Source organism: Rana temporaria, chromosome 13 (genome assembly GCF_905171775.1).
Source record: "Rana temporaria chromosome 13, aRanTem1.1, whole genome shotgun sequence".
Lineage (NCBI taxonomy): Eukaryota > Metazoa > Chordata > Amphibia > Anura > Ranidae > Rana > Rana temporaria.
Window position 1 is genome coordinate 24,187,721 of NC_053501.1, and position 15,377 is coordinate 24,203,097.

Sequence of the window (15,377 nt, forward strand, 5' to 3'; positions counted from 1 at the left end):
TTTTCTGCTCCCACTTGCCACAGTCTGCCTCCCCCAAAGTCTGAAAGTTTGGTGACCCCCTGCTTTAGGGGACAAAGATGCCGTGTCAACATTTTTCGAGTGAACCATATAAAACAAAAGGAAGACTCTGATAGGCCATTTTTGGTGACTTTGGTGGTCTTTTTTAGGCTCTGTACAAGCTCTACAGTGCTGCTGCCACCCACAGACACTTATATCACCACGCCTTCCCCGCTCCACAACACGAGGTGGCTGAAGAACACGACAAGAACATCTAGCCAGGTTGAGATTCACCGTCCAGGCCTGGAGGACCTTGGCAACTCTCACTGACAAAAGCTGCATGAACTTCAGTATCCACTGACCCCGTAAAATTCACAGGAGGTCAAGACCTTATCTTCTGGGGAAGGCTCTGGTCTACTGGTAAGGAGTCTTGGCATGTCTGCCATATTGTTCAGGGCCTGCTTCCTGGGGACTCAAGACGTGGAACCGGCAGGCAACCACGAACCAGGAAAGTAAAGATACAATGGCTTTTGCTCATTTATTTTGAAAACCAATGTATGGTCATATACTAACTTCACTGTCAGTCTTGTCCTTTATTTTACATCCAGTCGGTTTTTTCCTGGAAGAGATGTTACTCGCCTTTCCTCACATAGCTCATGTTGTCTTAGAGCACAAAATGGACCGTGTTCCACATCGAAATCCTGTTTCCATCACCTGGTGTGCAAAAACATTGGCCAGTGCTCTTCACTACTGCAAGCTTTATTGCTGCCTGTACACTCATATTGATTACATTGTATATTTTTGTTGTTAATGCACATCCTGGTAATAAACTTTGTTTCACAAAGAACGTTTTACAAAAGGATGTTAAAGAGGATTTTGAGAATGTGAATGATGCTATTGGCAGACAGCCTGGGTGTAATCTTATGCTGCAGTCGAATGAATGAAGCTTCCTTGTGTGAATAAAAAAGGGTAAGAGCTTATGCACTAACCCATGGTTGCCAATCAGTCATAAATCCTGACAAACCTATAAATTAGGGTGCCCACGTGTCCCGGATTGCCCGGGACTGTCCCGCAAATGACATGTCTGTCCTGGGTCCCGGGCCCCCAACATTCTGGCACAATACAATGTCCCAGAATGAAATAGAGGACACAGCCACCCCCTACTACCTAATAACTACATTTCCGGAACTGGTTGTTAGGGCCAGCGCTACCTGGCATCTTGCAACCAGTGACAAATTTACTCTCAGACAGTGAGACCAGGAGTGAGGCCTACGCCTGGTGCAGCAGTGCTGTCCTCACCCACCTCGGCACCTCCTCCTTCTCCGGCACCCAGCAGGGAATGGTGTGATCTTCACTCTCCAGATAGTGACACCACTCCTTTCCTTCTACGCATGTATCTCATACAGAGGAAGTGACAGCAGCACTGCATCTGGTAGCAGGCTATGGGTGGCAAGCGGCACTGCATCTGGTGGCAAGTGGCACATTCACCTGACAAGAAACCCGCCGCCAAATTCCCCATCAAACCCCGAGACCACATTTACCCCCCGCCCCACCCTCATCTTTTTTTGGGGAAGGTGAGAGAGGGGGTGTGCCCCTGAATGGCAGTTTAGAAATGTGGTCACCCTACTATAAATACACATTTAAAGAGGGGGTTCACCCTAAAAACTAATTTCTAACATTAGATCCAGCATACTAAGGACATTTACTTTCGGCAGGTCATTTTTTTTTCTCCGTACATACCTTTATATTCTGATTTTGTCCAGGGCTTCCGCGTTCTGATGACTGCGGGACTGGGCGTTCCTATCCCTGCCTCAGGGTTCCGATGACTGCGGGACTGGGCATTCCTATCCTTCGGTTAGATGATTGACGGCTTGTGAAACAGGTCCCCTGTCGCACAACGCGCGTCACCAGATTTCCGGAAATAGCCGAGCTGCGAGTCGGCACTATACGGCGCCTGCGCCCGCCGTGTAGAGCTGACTGCGCAGGCGCCGTTAAGTGCCGATTGCTTGCTCATAAACAAAAATAGAGCGACAATTTTGAAAAAAATGCAATATTTTTTCCTTTTTGCTATAATAAATATCCCCCAAAAATATATATAAGAAAAATATTTTCCTCAGTTTAGGCCGATACGTATTCTTCTACCTATATTTGGTAAAAAAAAATTGCAATAAGCGTTTATCGATTGGTTTGCGCAAAATTTATAGTGTTTACAAAATAGGGGACAGTTTTATTGCATTTTTATTAAAAAAAAAATGTTTTACTACTAATGGCGGCGATCAGCGATTTTTTTCGTGACCGCAACATTATGGAGGACACATCGGACAATTTTGACACATTTTTGGGACAATTGTCATTTTCACAGCAAAAAATGCTATAAAAATGCATTGTTTACTGTGAAAATTACAATTGCAGTTTGGGAGTTAACCACTAGGGGGCGCTGAAGGGGTTAAGTGTGACCTCATATGTGTTTCTAACTGTAGGGGGCGGGGCTGAACGTGTGACATCATTGATCGTCTTTCCCTATATCAGGGAACACACGATCAATGACAGCACCACAGTGAAGAACGGGGAAGCTGTGTTTACACACAGCTCTCCTCGTTCTTCAGCTCCGGGGACCAATCGCGGGACTCCAGTGGCGTTCGGGTCCACGGGTCTCGCGGCCACGGAGCTTTGGGCCGGGTTGCGGCGCGTGCCTGCGACCCATGGCTGGGCACTTAAAGAGGACGTACGGGTATGTGCTTGTGCCCAGCCGTGCCATTCTGCTGACGTATATGTGCAGGAGGTGGTACTTAAGTGGTTAAATGGACCGTAGTGCGTTTCTGCAAAACACAAAATGCACCAAAAAATGCATAGGTGTGAACGTAGGGTAAGTGCCATTTCTGTCTGCTGCCTTGTTCCTCTGCTATTTGCATGAGTCACTTGTGACAGGTTTTTCTGACACCAAGAGAAAAAAGGTGACTGGGGAGGGATCTGAAGCACACAGCCTGTGATTGACAGCTTCAGATCTGTTCCAGTGTACAGGGGGGTGTGCCCTTCCCTTCAATCAGGTCTCACTGAATTCTGAAGAGTGTAAAGCTTCATGCTTTCTGAAAGCTCAGACAAGGTACAGTATAAAGTCTAGATTTTGAATGGATGTAGAGAAGAGAAGAATGAAGGTAAACAGGTACAGCTTATGATGTTGGAGGATTTGTTTCATCTCTGTGTATGACCTGAGGCCAGTCACTGGCTATATGTAAAGGTTAACAACCATTATAAGAATAAGGAAACTGAAATGGTCACCTTAGTCCCTGAAATGAGTAGGCAATGAAAACTGTCTGCACACCGGTATCTCTGTATAGTGTTCCGTCAGAATAGGTGACCAGTCAGATTAGGTAACGGAAGTGACGTACTGTCACCTGAAAACTTTCTGTGCATGCGTAGCAGGTTTGCTAATGTGACAAAACACCTGCTTTTAGAAGGCGGCAGCGGACATATTACTACACCCAGCTACGTCTTGAATTTCAGAGTCATTTTAGCAATAAACTGAGCGGATATAAATAAATATAGTATGTTGACATCTGTGACGCTGTTTTAAATGTTACATTTTGAAAGAAGTTGGACGCCAGCAGTACGAAGGTGGCGGAGGCCATCTTGGTACACCCCACACTGGTCAGCGCTAAACCTTTTACGCTTTGAAAATGTAACATGAAAACAGCATGGCAGATCTCAATATACTATATTGATCTATATACGCTCGCTTTATTTGTTAAATGACTGTGACTGGGTGTAGTAAGATGTCCGCTGGTGCCTTATGACTGCAGATGTTCTGTCAAATTAGCAAACCTGCGCATGCGCAGTAAGTATTCAGCTAAAGCAGTGATGGTGAACCTCTGTACCCCAGATGTTTTGGAACTACATTTCCCATGATGCTCAGCTACACTGCAGAGTGCATGAGCATCATGGGAAATGTAGTTCCAAAACATCTGGGGTGCCAAGGTTCCCCATCACTGAGCTAAAGGAACGCACTTCTGTTACCTAATCTGACGGGTCGCATATTCTGATAGAACACATGCACTTGGAATTTTACCTTAGCCATCCCCAATGGTGCCTGCATAGTTTCAGCTGTGATGAAGAGGAGCATTGTGGGACATGGATCATATACAAATGTAAGTGACCACTAAATACCAACACTGGAGACTTTCCAAATCGAACTGACACCAGGTATAGGGCACTATTCATTTCAATGGAACCAGCGATGGGGGGCACGGCTACTCCCACTGACAGCAATGGTTGGCACTCTTTTCCCACTGATACCAATCATAGGGCACTGATCATCCCACTGTTGGCAACGATGAGGCACCATTCCCCCCCAATGATATGGAATGTTGGGTGACTACTCCACTCCCCTAATTTTTTCTTATCACGGATATTGGGGCACCCCCCCCCCCACACTGCTCACCAAGGCTGGGGTAGTATTTTTTACTCCCACGGACACCAGGGCACCATAGTCACTGTAACAGGAAGTAAGGGGAAAGTTATTTAATGAAGCACGTAGCAGTATAAACCAGTAGGGTTGAGCGAACCCGAACTGTAAAGTTCCGGTTCGGTACGGACTTTGGGTTTTTCCCGAACCCGGACCCGAATAATTGCTGAAAGTTTGGGTCCGGGAAAAAAAATGCGCGGAGGTCCCCCCAAATTCAATAACCAGACCCTTTAGGTCTGGTATGGATATTAAGGGGAACCCCGCCGTCAATTTAAAAAAAATAATGACGTGGGGTTCCCCCTAAATATCCATAACCAGATCCTTCAGGTCTGGTGTGGATTTTAAGGGGAACTCCACCCCAAATTTAAAAAAAAAATGGCGTGGAGTTCCCCCTAAAATCCACACCAGACCCCTTACGTGAGCACGTTGACCTGGCCGGCCGCAGAAAAGAGGGGGAGACAGAGTGCGGCCCCCCCTCTCCTGAACCGCACCAGGCCACATGCCCTCAACATTGGGAGGGTGCTTTGGGGTGCCCCCCAAAGCACCTTGTCCCCATGTTGATGGGGACAAGGGTCTCATCCCCACAACCCTTGCCCGCTGGTTGTGGGGGTATGCGGGCAGGGGGCTTATCAGAATCTGGAAGACCCCTTTAACAAAGGGGACCCCCAGATCCTGCCCCCCCCCTGTGTGAAATGGTAATGGGGGCACTGTACCCCTACCATTTCACGAAGGAAGTGTAAATAGTCGTTTTCAGGAAAAAAAACACACTCATCAAATTACTTTATTAATTAAACCAAATAAAAATCCAGCGGTGAAAATAGACAATCGATGATGTTCCCTGCTCCATCGTTGTCTCTATCCAGCGCCGGGTGATGTCTCCAGCGACGGACGATTGGTCCAGCGATGAGAACATCCATCCATTCAGAGCACAGCTCAGCGAATGACGCGCCGATGCTTTGATGTTTCTTTTATAGGGGAGGCGCTATGGACACAGAGTGTATGACTCGGGAGCGCGCCCGCAAGGTAACCCCCTCGGGAGAACGCTTCTTCTAGGGGGTTATCTAATGTGGGGAGGAGCCGCTGAGGGACCCTAGAAGAAGATAGTCGGGGCCACTCTGTGCAAAACGAGCTGCACAGTGGAGGCAAGTATGACATACTTGTTATTTAAAAAATAAAATAAAAGGAACCATTAGTATCACTTTAAGGCAGTCAGCAGAACGGCCTTTACAAACTCAGCAGTGCCTAAAAATGGAGAGCAACTGAGCATGTGCAAAGCAGGGTGAGACAGTGTATTATTGGATTTTAATCAGTATATGCACTTATTTTTTTCTGTTTTACATACCTGCAAAAGGGGCCAGCCTGAAGTCATCTAGCAGGACTTCATTTTCTGACTAAAAGTCCACTTTAATAAACCAAATTCAGCAAAAGCTGTACAAAATATTTTTTTTTTTTTTGCTAAAAACACACAAAAGAGGCGACCCATTAATATAAAATTCACATCTATAATTGTACTAATAAAATAAATGCATGAAATAATGCCAATTCATTTGAATTGTGTATTTTAGTGAGCTTTAATAGTCACATTATCACAAGTATTTCATCAAGAACGAATAGGCTTAGATACAAAAATAACACACATACTTTCTATTTTGTTGCTATCTAACATTTGATATAAAAAAAAAAGTCTGCATAGTAATTATTGCATTAGAGTACACACTACATCTCAGTCACATGATGGTATAATAAATATGATATTGCTAATGTATGGGGGAGGGGAAGAAATCCTTCGGACCAGGTTTTTTTTTGGTTATATCCTCACAAATTGTACACAGACATTGGTTCAGAATTGTGGGGGGCATTATATGATGTATTCACTGAATCCCCAATAAACATCTCCACACCAGTCCAAGGCTTCCTCTTTATTTCCAGTTCCATCAGTGAAGAATTTTAGTCCATGGGTATCGGGAAGAAAAAGGTAACACGGCTTTTTTATCCAGGCAGCCCTTGTATGTGGCAGTGCTTAGGCATTACGCAGATATGAGAGGTCTAGCAGATATTTTGGTCAGGCATCTCCACAAGTATGGTAGCCTTTTAGTCCAGGCATTGCTCACGTGACAGAGCTCAGGGAACCCTCTCTTATGGGACAAGAAGCCATTTTGTTTCTCATACGTGAAAAGTATGGTAGCCATTTGTCCAGGTATCTCTCATATATGACAGACGTTGTGTGCCCATTTGTCTAGGTATCTCCCATATATGACAGAGGTTGTGTGCCTATTTGTCTCCCATATATGACAGAGGTTGTGTGCCCATTTGTCTAGGTATCTCCCATATATGACAGAGGTTGTGTGCCCATTTGTCTAGATATCTCCCATATATGACAGGTTGTGTGCCCATTTGTCTAGATATCTCCCATATATGACAGAGGTTGTGTGCCCATTTGTCCAGGCATCTCCCATATATGACAGACGTTGTGTGCCCATTTGTCTAGGCATCTCCCATATATGACAGAGGTTGTGTGCCCATTTGTCTAGGCATCTCCCATATATGACAGAGGTTGTGTGCCCATTTGTCTAGGCATCTCCCATATATGACAGAGGTTGTGTGCCCATTTGTCTAGGCATCTCCCATATATGACAGATGTTGTGTGCCCATTCGTCCAGGCATCTCTCCGATATAAAAGGGGCCTGGTAGCCATTTTTTCCCAGACATCACATATGTGACTAGAGATTTACTAAAAGTTGGTGTACTCAGAAACTGGTGCAGCTGTGCAGAGCAACCAATCAGCCCTTTAATGTCAGCTTGTCCAATAAAGCCTTGACAAAAAGCCCACGCTCCCACCGAGGGCAGGTTTGAAATCGATTTCAGTCCGACTTCGGGGGCGATGTGACCGACATCTGTGTGGATTCCTGCACAGAGGTCTATTGAAGTCGCCCCCAAAGTCAGCAAAAGTAGTACAGGAATCGGTGTGGTGCTGCAAAATCGGCGTCACACTGATTCGGGCGGTGCTATTGCCGGTAGTAAGTCTCCGATTTGGCTCGTCATATTGCATGCCGAATCGGCCCAAAATAAACGTGGGCTAAAACCTAGAAGATGATTAGTTAATATGCACCAGATTCTGCGTACACCCGCTTTAGTAAATCTCCCACTTAGTATCAATTTATCAAGGCATCTCTTGGATATAAAAAAGAGGTCTGGTAGCCATTTTGTCCAGATATTTCACATTTGACTAGAGGTCTAGTAGCCATTTCTCAGAGTCAACAGACCTTTGTCCAGGCATCTCTCAGATAGGACAGAGGTTTGGGAGCAATTTTGTCCAGACATCTCACATACGGGACTAGAGGTCTAGCAGCCATTTATCAATGCATTTGGAGTAGAGGGTACCTTTTCTTGCGGCTCCATCTGCAATGGAGTCACCAACTCAGATACAGAGCAGCCCTCACAGCTGTCAGTGCCTATGTGAACTGGGGAGCGGCTGCAGGCCTTGGGTCACAGTAAGTGCAGTTTCAGCCTGGGTTCACACTTGTGCGAACGGACATCGCATATGATTCGCACCCGCACTGCATGCGATATCTGTGCAATGCGAGTTTAGCCATAGAATTGTATGGCTGAACTCGCATTGGATTCACAGAAAAATAGTGCAGGGACTTTTTTTTCCCCTGCACTGGAAACAGATCACATGGGTGTTCTCACCAATGCAATCTGATTTCTATGCGAGTTCGCACTGAGGTCTGTGAACCAATCTGGCGGTGTAATTAATATTGTATTGACACCCGCAGCAGTTCGCAGAGGGCAGTATGAACTATCTGCAAGGGAGATGCGATGAGGGAACCGGCGCTGGAACCGAGCTGCTTCCCACTTCACATATGTGTGAACCTAGGCTCAAGCCTAGCTCAGGGATGGGCCTTCACTGAGCTGTGCAAACCAGGTGAAGGGGGCAGTGGAGATGGGCTTTGCTGCTGCTAAAGAATGCGGAAAGCAGTGGCACCAGAGACCGCAAGCAGCAGAACAAGCCCAGCAAAGTCAAATAGTCACACCAGCATCAAGTGCATCAGCAGTAGCTTCCAGGCAGAAGGAATAGGGGCAAACTCCACTTGTAAGAGAAAGAGGCCTGCTAAAAGAACGGAGAGAGGAAGCAAGGGTTGCAGGGTGTTGGGGGTGCAGAGTTCTGTGTAGTGTGGATTCAGGGAGTGCAGAATGCTGATATTTTGGGGTTACAGAGTGTACAGGGCATGCAAAGTGCTGAGGCTTATTTTACTCTCACACTACAAGCCACACACCGTGACGCAACACCCACCTTATTGATCATGCCTCCACCTCCAGACACTCTCACACTACAAGCCACACACCATGACGCAACACCCACCTTATGCCTCCACCTCCAGACACTCTCACACTACAAGCCACACACCATGACGCAACACCCACCTTATGCCTCCACCTCCAGACACTCTCACACTACAAGCCATACACCATGACGCAACACCCACCTTATTGATCATGCCTCCACCTCCAGACACTCTCACACTACAAGCCATACACCATGACGCAACACCCACCTTATTGATCATGCCTCCACCTCCAGACATTCAGCGATGTTAGCTAAATATTTTTTGCTTGATACTTTCAAGGCATCACTCCTAATTATGCATGCATATCTTTGTGCCTTTTACTTGAAATCTGTTTATTTTTGTCCTCATACCTTACATTTCCGACTCTTGTTCCAAAAGTCTGTGACCAATTTTTTGGGGGCTAAGGCTCCATTCACACCTAGGCGTATTTACGCCCGATGCTCGATACGCTGGAGGGGAGAAATACCATTGCCCTCTATGGAGATGGTTCACATCTCCACGCCGAACGCCTGAAGCTCAAAACAAGTCCCGGACCCTTTTTTTCAGGCGGCTTCGGTGTTCGGCATAGGAGATGTGGACCTGGGGGTTAAAATCGCGTTTTGTCGCCGCAAATCGCGGTACAAAACGCTGCAATTTGTCGCCGCAATTCGCGGGACAAACCGCCGTGATTAGGTGTGAATGCAGCCTAAAAGTGAGGGTGGTCAGTAGGGTGTCCCGAAGGTCATCTTATGTGTGACATCTGGTAGCAATTTTATCCAGGCATCTCTCATATTACAGGTTGGATAAAAATATATATATATATATATTTTTTTTTTAAGTGGATTTTTTGGATTTAAATCAGATTTTTTTTAATAAAATGTTTTCGGAGTAAAAATCCATCAAAGATAGTTTTCTCTGAGCACGTGTGTGGTGGTGACATACAGGACCGCAGCAAGATTTCCTTCTACTTCTCTCGCTTTGGGATTAAGTGGACCGTTTACACAGATCAATCCTTATTATTTTTTGTGATCTCATTACATGGACTTTGTATTATCAGAAATCATGTATATTTATTTATGCTAAAGCGCTATTTGGTCTATATCAGGCATGCCCAACCTTTTGAAGAGCGAGGGCCACTTTAGTGACTTGGTAACCGGTCGCAGGCCACAATGAGCGGAGTAGGCGGATGGCAGGTTCGTGTCTGCTCTGTATATGCAGAGCGGACACGGACACAGCCCACTATACTCCTCTTTTTTTTTTGCGGATTGGATTGGAGGTAGGACACAAGTCGGTTTACATCTGCTACTCCTTAAAAGTAAATGGAGAGTCCAATTGGGTGAGACTGACCGTGTGAAAGGGACCCAAAGCTGCTTTCACACAGATGCACTGCAGTTGACCTGCACCGCTGTTGCAACACAATGTACCTTTGGCTTTCCTGCACTTTGCAAGAGACTTCTATTATATTCTGCAGGTTTGGTGCACTTTCAGAAAGCTCACCGAACTCGCAGGTAATAACAGAAGTCTATGGCTCAGTGCAGGTAACCTGCAGGTTGACTGCTCTTCACCAGCGGATCAGTTTGAAAGCAGCCCAGTAACCCCTACAGAACAGATATACCCCATATATACCCTGTGATTTTAGTAATAAAACTGACCTTTAATAATAGTATTCTATTCTACTTTATCCCAGAGCAGGAGGTCGCGGGCCACATCAGAGGTCTCCGCGGGCCACTGGTTGGGCAGCCCCTGGTCTATATTAACATTTAATATTTATTATTTGTATTTTACTGACCTTTCTATTACTTTTGCATATCAGGTTTATTTATAATCCTGTGTTTAAAGTAGCAGCTTTTTCCAGCAATGGTTGCATAAATATTCAATCTGGTGCAGGATTTCATGAGAGCTTGTTTAGTTGTATTTGCGATTTAGCGCCATTCTCGGATCCAATTTTTCTTTTAAAGATAGTTTTCTATTTAAGATAGATTAATAATTTAGTTTATATAGCATGAGGTCATATACTGTATTCTGCAATATTTACATTTTTGGTAAACTCAAATGAATCCAAGCTCAGCAAGCTGAGATAACATGCACTGCGTTGATGCATTCACACAATTTCACAGTAACCATGAGATAAAGTTCAGGAATATTACTTTATCCCATTGTTTTGCAAATCTATGTACACTTCAAACTGTATGATTAAATTGATTGCCGTTTTACTAACCTGACAGATTATTCTAAATAGGAAACCTTCATATTGTTTACAAATAATAAAGATTCTAACTACCAAACAGGAATAAGTCCTTAGGCTCCATTCACATCTAGGCAGACAAATTCACAGCATTTTGTCCCGCGAATTGCGGCGGCAAAAAGCGGCGTTTTGTACCGCGATTTGCGGCGACAAAACGCTGCGATTGTCCGCCTAGATGTGCCCCTCTATGGAGATGGTTCCCGAACGCCGAAAGCCGCCTGAAAAAAAGGTCCGGGACCTTTTTTCAGGTGGCAGGCGACAGGCGTTCGGCGTGGAGATGTGAACCATCTACATAGAGGGCAATGTCTTTTCATCCCTGGCGGCAGCGGCGTCGCACTACAGGCGACAAAACGCCTAGATGTGAATGGGGACTTACATTTAAAGAGCACCTGTCATTTCAGATCCATAATGGCAGCGCCTGTTAGCGGGCATCCACTCACCTGCTGCCACCACGTCCCCCACCTTGTTGTGAATGGGACTGTCGGTGAGTCAACAGCGGGTTGAGGAGCTGCTGCAGAACAGAGATGACAGTTGCTCTTTAAAAAAGTTTTGATTTAAAATCAAGTTCATTTTAAATCAAGCCTTTTTACTAGCGATACAAATCGTGAATTAAATCAGCTTTATTTAAATCAAATCCACCCTGCTCATATATGGCAGATTTCTGGCTTCTTTCACATGGGAAAGGTCTTGGGTCTAGCAGCCACTTTAAAATATAAACCAGAATGCCAAGTTTTTACCAAATTTCCTTAACCGCTTGCCGACTGCTTCACACACATTTACGTTGGCAGAATGGAACAGGCAGGAAAAGCAAAGTGTATATATACGTTGCTTTGAACCTGCGCCCGCCACAGTCTCCATGACCGTGCCCGCGGACTCGATGTCCACCGGTGTCCTGTGATCGGGTCACGGAACGGCAGAACGCCTTTGTAAACAAGGCATCTCCCTGTTCTGCCTAGTGAAACAGCACTCATCTTCTGCTCCCTCTCATCGGGAGCAGCGACGTGTCACAGTAAGCCATGTTTTCGAACAGTTAGAATCACTCCCTAGGACACACTTAACCCCTTCCCCACCCCTACTGGTTAACCCCTTCACTGCCAGTCACATTTACACAGTAATCAGTGCATTTTTATAGCACTGATCGCTGTATAAATGTGAATGGCCCCAAAATAGTGTCAAAAGTGTCCGCCATAATGTCGCAGTCATGTTAAAAAAACAAAAAAAAAAAAATCACAGATCGCCGCCATAACAAGTAAAAAAATAATAAAAATGCCATAAAACTACCCCCTATTTTGTATACGCTATAACTTTTGCGCAAGCCCATAAATAAATGCTTATTGCAAAAAAATTAAAAATAAAATTTACCAAAAATATGTAGAATTGGCCTAAACTAAAAAAAAAAATGTAATTATATATATATATATATATATATACACACACACACACACACACACACACACACACACACACATATACACATACACACACAAACATACACTTTAAAAAAAAAAATTAAAATTGGGGATATTATAGAAAAATGTACAAAATATTGCTTTTTTTTTAAAATTGGTCGCTCTATTTTTGTTTATAGCGCAAAAAATAAAAACCGCAGGAGGTGATCAAATACCACCAAAAGAAAGCTCTGTTTGTAGGAAAGAAAGGACGGCAATTTTGTTTTGGAGCCACTTTGGACAACCATGGGTGGAGTTATAAAAATAATATCAAAACGTATGGATAGGTGGATACCAGTCTGGAGGAGAGAAGGCATTCCTGGGGAAGCTAAAGCACATCGTAGGTAGCGCTCACATGCACTGCTGACCCTCCATGAAAAATGTAAAATACAATAAATGAAAAAGGGCCAGGTAGGGACAATCAGGCTGGGGAGGAAAGACTAGAAGATGCTGGACGTCCACCAGACAGGAAATGAGGCGGGCTTTATCCAACGTACAGAAGCTTCCAATGCATAGTGTAAAAAGCTCAGTGTGCAGTTAGATTAGAACAGTGGTCTCCAAACTGTGGCCCTTTGCTTGATTTTATCCAACCCTTTCTATTATTCCTCCTAATGGCACTGACAATTGGGGCATAATTTATGCCACTGACACCAACCATGGAGCACTAGTCCTCCCACTGAAACCACCAATAGGGGTGCAATTCCTTTCACGGACACCAACAATGGGCCACTATTTCTGCCACCGACACCAATGATGGGACATTATTCCCATCGCTAAAGATGTGGCATCGTTTACTTTCACCGACATCAGGGCTATTTTTTTTTTACTCCCACTGGTCACAGTCCACCCTCTCACCCGTTTATAAAGTCTGGAGACCCCCAGATTAGAGAAAGCAATTTCACACGCCATTCATTCAGAGCTCTGTGCCGCAATCGTGACCCCGCTGTTCGCATGCCCGTGGATTCAAACCTTGAAGGGAGACTGGGGAAAGATGGAAGCCCTGGCAGCGGAGACATAGGCAAGTCTGTTATAACAGTGTTTCTCAACTCCAGTCCTCGAGGCGCCCCAACAGGTCATGTTTTCAGGATTTCCCTCAGATGAAATGGCTATGGTAATTACCAAGGCAGTGAAACTGATCAAATCACCTGTGCAAAATAATGGAAAGCCTGAAAACATGACCTGTTGGGGCGCCTTGAGGACTGGAGTTGAGAAACACGGTGTTATAATGCAGTGCAAACTTTACTACTGCTGTAAGACCAATGGGGTGAACCACCACCCCCCCAGCAGGGGCAAAGGAATAAAAACCTGGCCAAGGTACTAACCCTTCCCTGAAGTTTTAGATACACTTTAAGGTAACATTTTCAGCTATTCCAGGCACTTAAAATTAGCACATGGGGGAAACTATGCAAATAATTTTAGAGTTTGAGTCCACTTGGAGGACCTTTATGGCTTCAGTCTCATGAACATTAGCTGCTTTGATAACATTGCTGCCTGGGTGAGTACAGGTTGAAGCTGCTTGAATACCCAAAGCTTTCATGGCTCAGGTAAGTCCATCCTTAAGGAGCCCCAGGTGTGCTTATTGCAGGATATTCAGCAGCACTGGACTGACACGTGGGCCTCCTCTTGCATCTGCTCCACTGCAACGTTCCCTTTATGTAGTGTTTAAAAGCACATTTGATACAGGAATGGGCCATTAAGGCACAACAGCCCCCCCTCTGTGACAAAAGGGGTGACTTTCCAGTCCTGAGGAAATGAGGGGGGGTAAAAGATCAGATACATCAGAAGTTCTTGGTGTGTTGAGCGTACCACTGCTGTCTCTGTTTCCGCGTCTCCACCTCCGTGATCAGCGCCTGTCTGTAGGCTTCATACAGTTTAACTATTCTTTCCAGTTCCTTCATAAAAAGCAGCTTGAGCATACCCTGGTATGTGTCCAGATCTGCCAGCTGGAAGAGTTCCCACTTCAAGATGTGGTCATATCTGCGAGCAGAAAGAAAGAAAACATTTATTTTAGAAGCATTGCATAAATGCACAGGAAGCTTATACAACTGCAGCTGAAGACATAGAATCGGAGCTAGGAACAACAGTCAGTGTGAGAAATTATAAAAATTGATGGGCAAATACATTACACCAAAAAAAAAAAAAAAATGATTATATATATATATATATATATATATATATATATATATATACACAAAAAAATAAAAAAGGCAAATCTGTCACATGAACGATCCGTGCAGTAGAACCGACAGACAATAACGATTTGTGTTCTATATGCATGCTGTCATTGCCTATTGGCAATAGAAAAAAAAAAAAAACACATCAGTTTTGGCACCCAGACCATTATACAGGTAAAGGACCAGGCCCCCCTTTTTTTTGCGATTCAGCACTTTGTGGTCCCCCTTTTTTGGCGATTCGGCACTTCGTCGCTTTAACTGACAATTGCGCGGTCATGCGACGTGGCTCCCAAACAAAAAATGGCGTCTTTTCCCACAAATAGAGCTTTTAGTGGTATTTGATAACCTCTGCAGTTTTTATTTTTTGCACTATAAACAAAAATAGAGCGACAATTTTGAAAAAAAAAAAATGCTATATTTTTTACTTTTTGCTATAATAAATATCCCCCCAAAACGTTTTTTTTCCTCAGTTTAGGCCGATACGTATTCTTGTACATATTTTTGGTAAAAAAACAAAAAACGCAATAAGCGTTTATTGACTGGTTTGCGCAAAAGTTATAGCATTTACAAAATAGGGGATAGTTTTATGGCATTTTTATAAAAAACGTTTTACTAGTAATGGCGGTGATCAGCGTTTTTTTTTCGTGACTGACATTATGGCGGACACATCTGACACATTTTTGGGACCACTGTCATTTTCACAGCAAAAAGTGCTAGAAAAAA

The 15,377-nt window shown here is 44.4% G+C and overlaps 2 protein-coding genes across 6 annotated transcripts in view; one reads left to right on the plus strand and one right to left on the minus strand.

The window, feature by feature from the left end:
* The window catches only part of ATL1 (atlastin GTPase 1), a 67,376-nt gene extending 66,532 nt beyond the window's left edge, over positions 1-844 (plus strand). For 3 of the 4 annotated variants that reach the window (XM_040333904.1, XM_040333905.1, XM_040333903.1), the window contains one exon: positions 168-844. In XM_040333904.1, coding sequence (XP_040189838.1) covers positions 168-275 — 108 coding nt within the window. In that variant the 3' untranslated portion in view covers positions 276-844. The other variant, XM_040333906.1, reaches the window with a different exon arrangement.
* Positions 845-13,809: 12,965 nt separating this feature from the next.
* The window catches only part of SAV1 (salvador family WW domain containing protein 1), a 28,311-nt gene continuing 26,743 nt past the window's right edge, over positions 13,810-15,377 (minus strand). For both annotated transcript variants that reach the window (XM_040332188.1, XM_040332187.1), the window contains one exon: positions 13,810-14,457. In XM_040332188.1, coding sequence (XP_040188122.1) covers positions 14,259-14,457 — 199 coding nt within the window. In that variant the 3' untranslated portion in view covers positions 13,810-14,258. The remainder of the gene's footprint in view (positions 14,458-15,377) is intronic.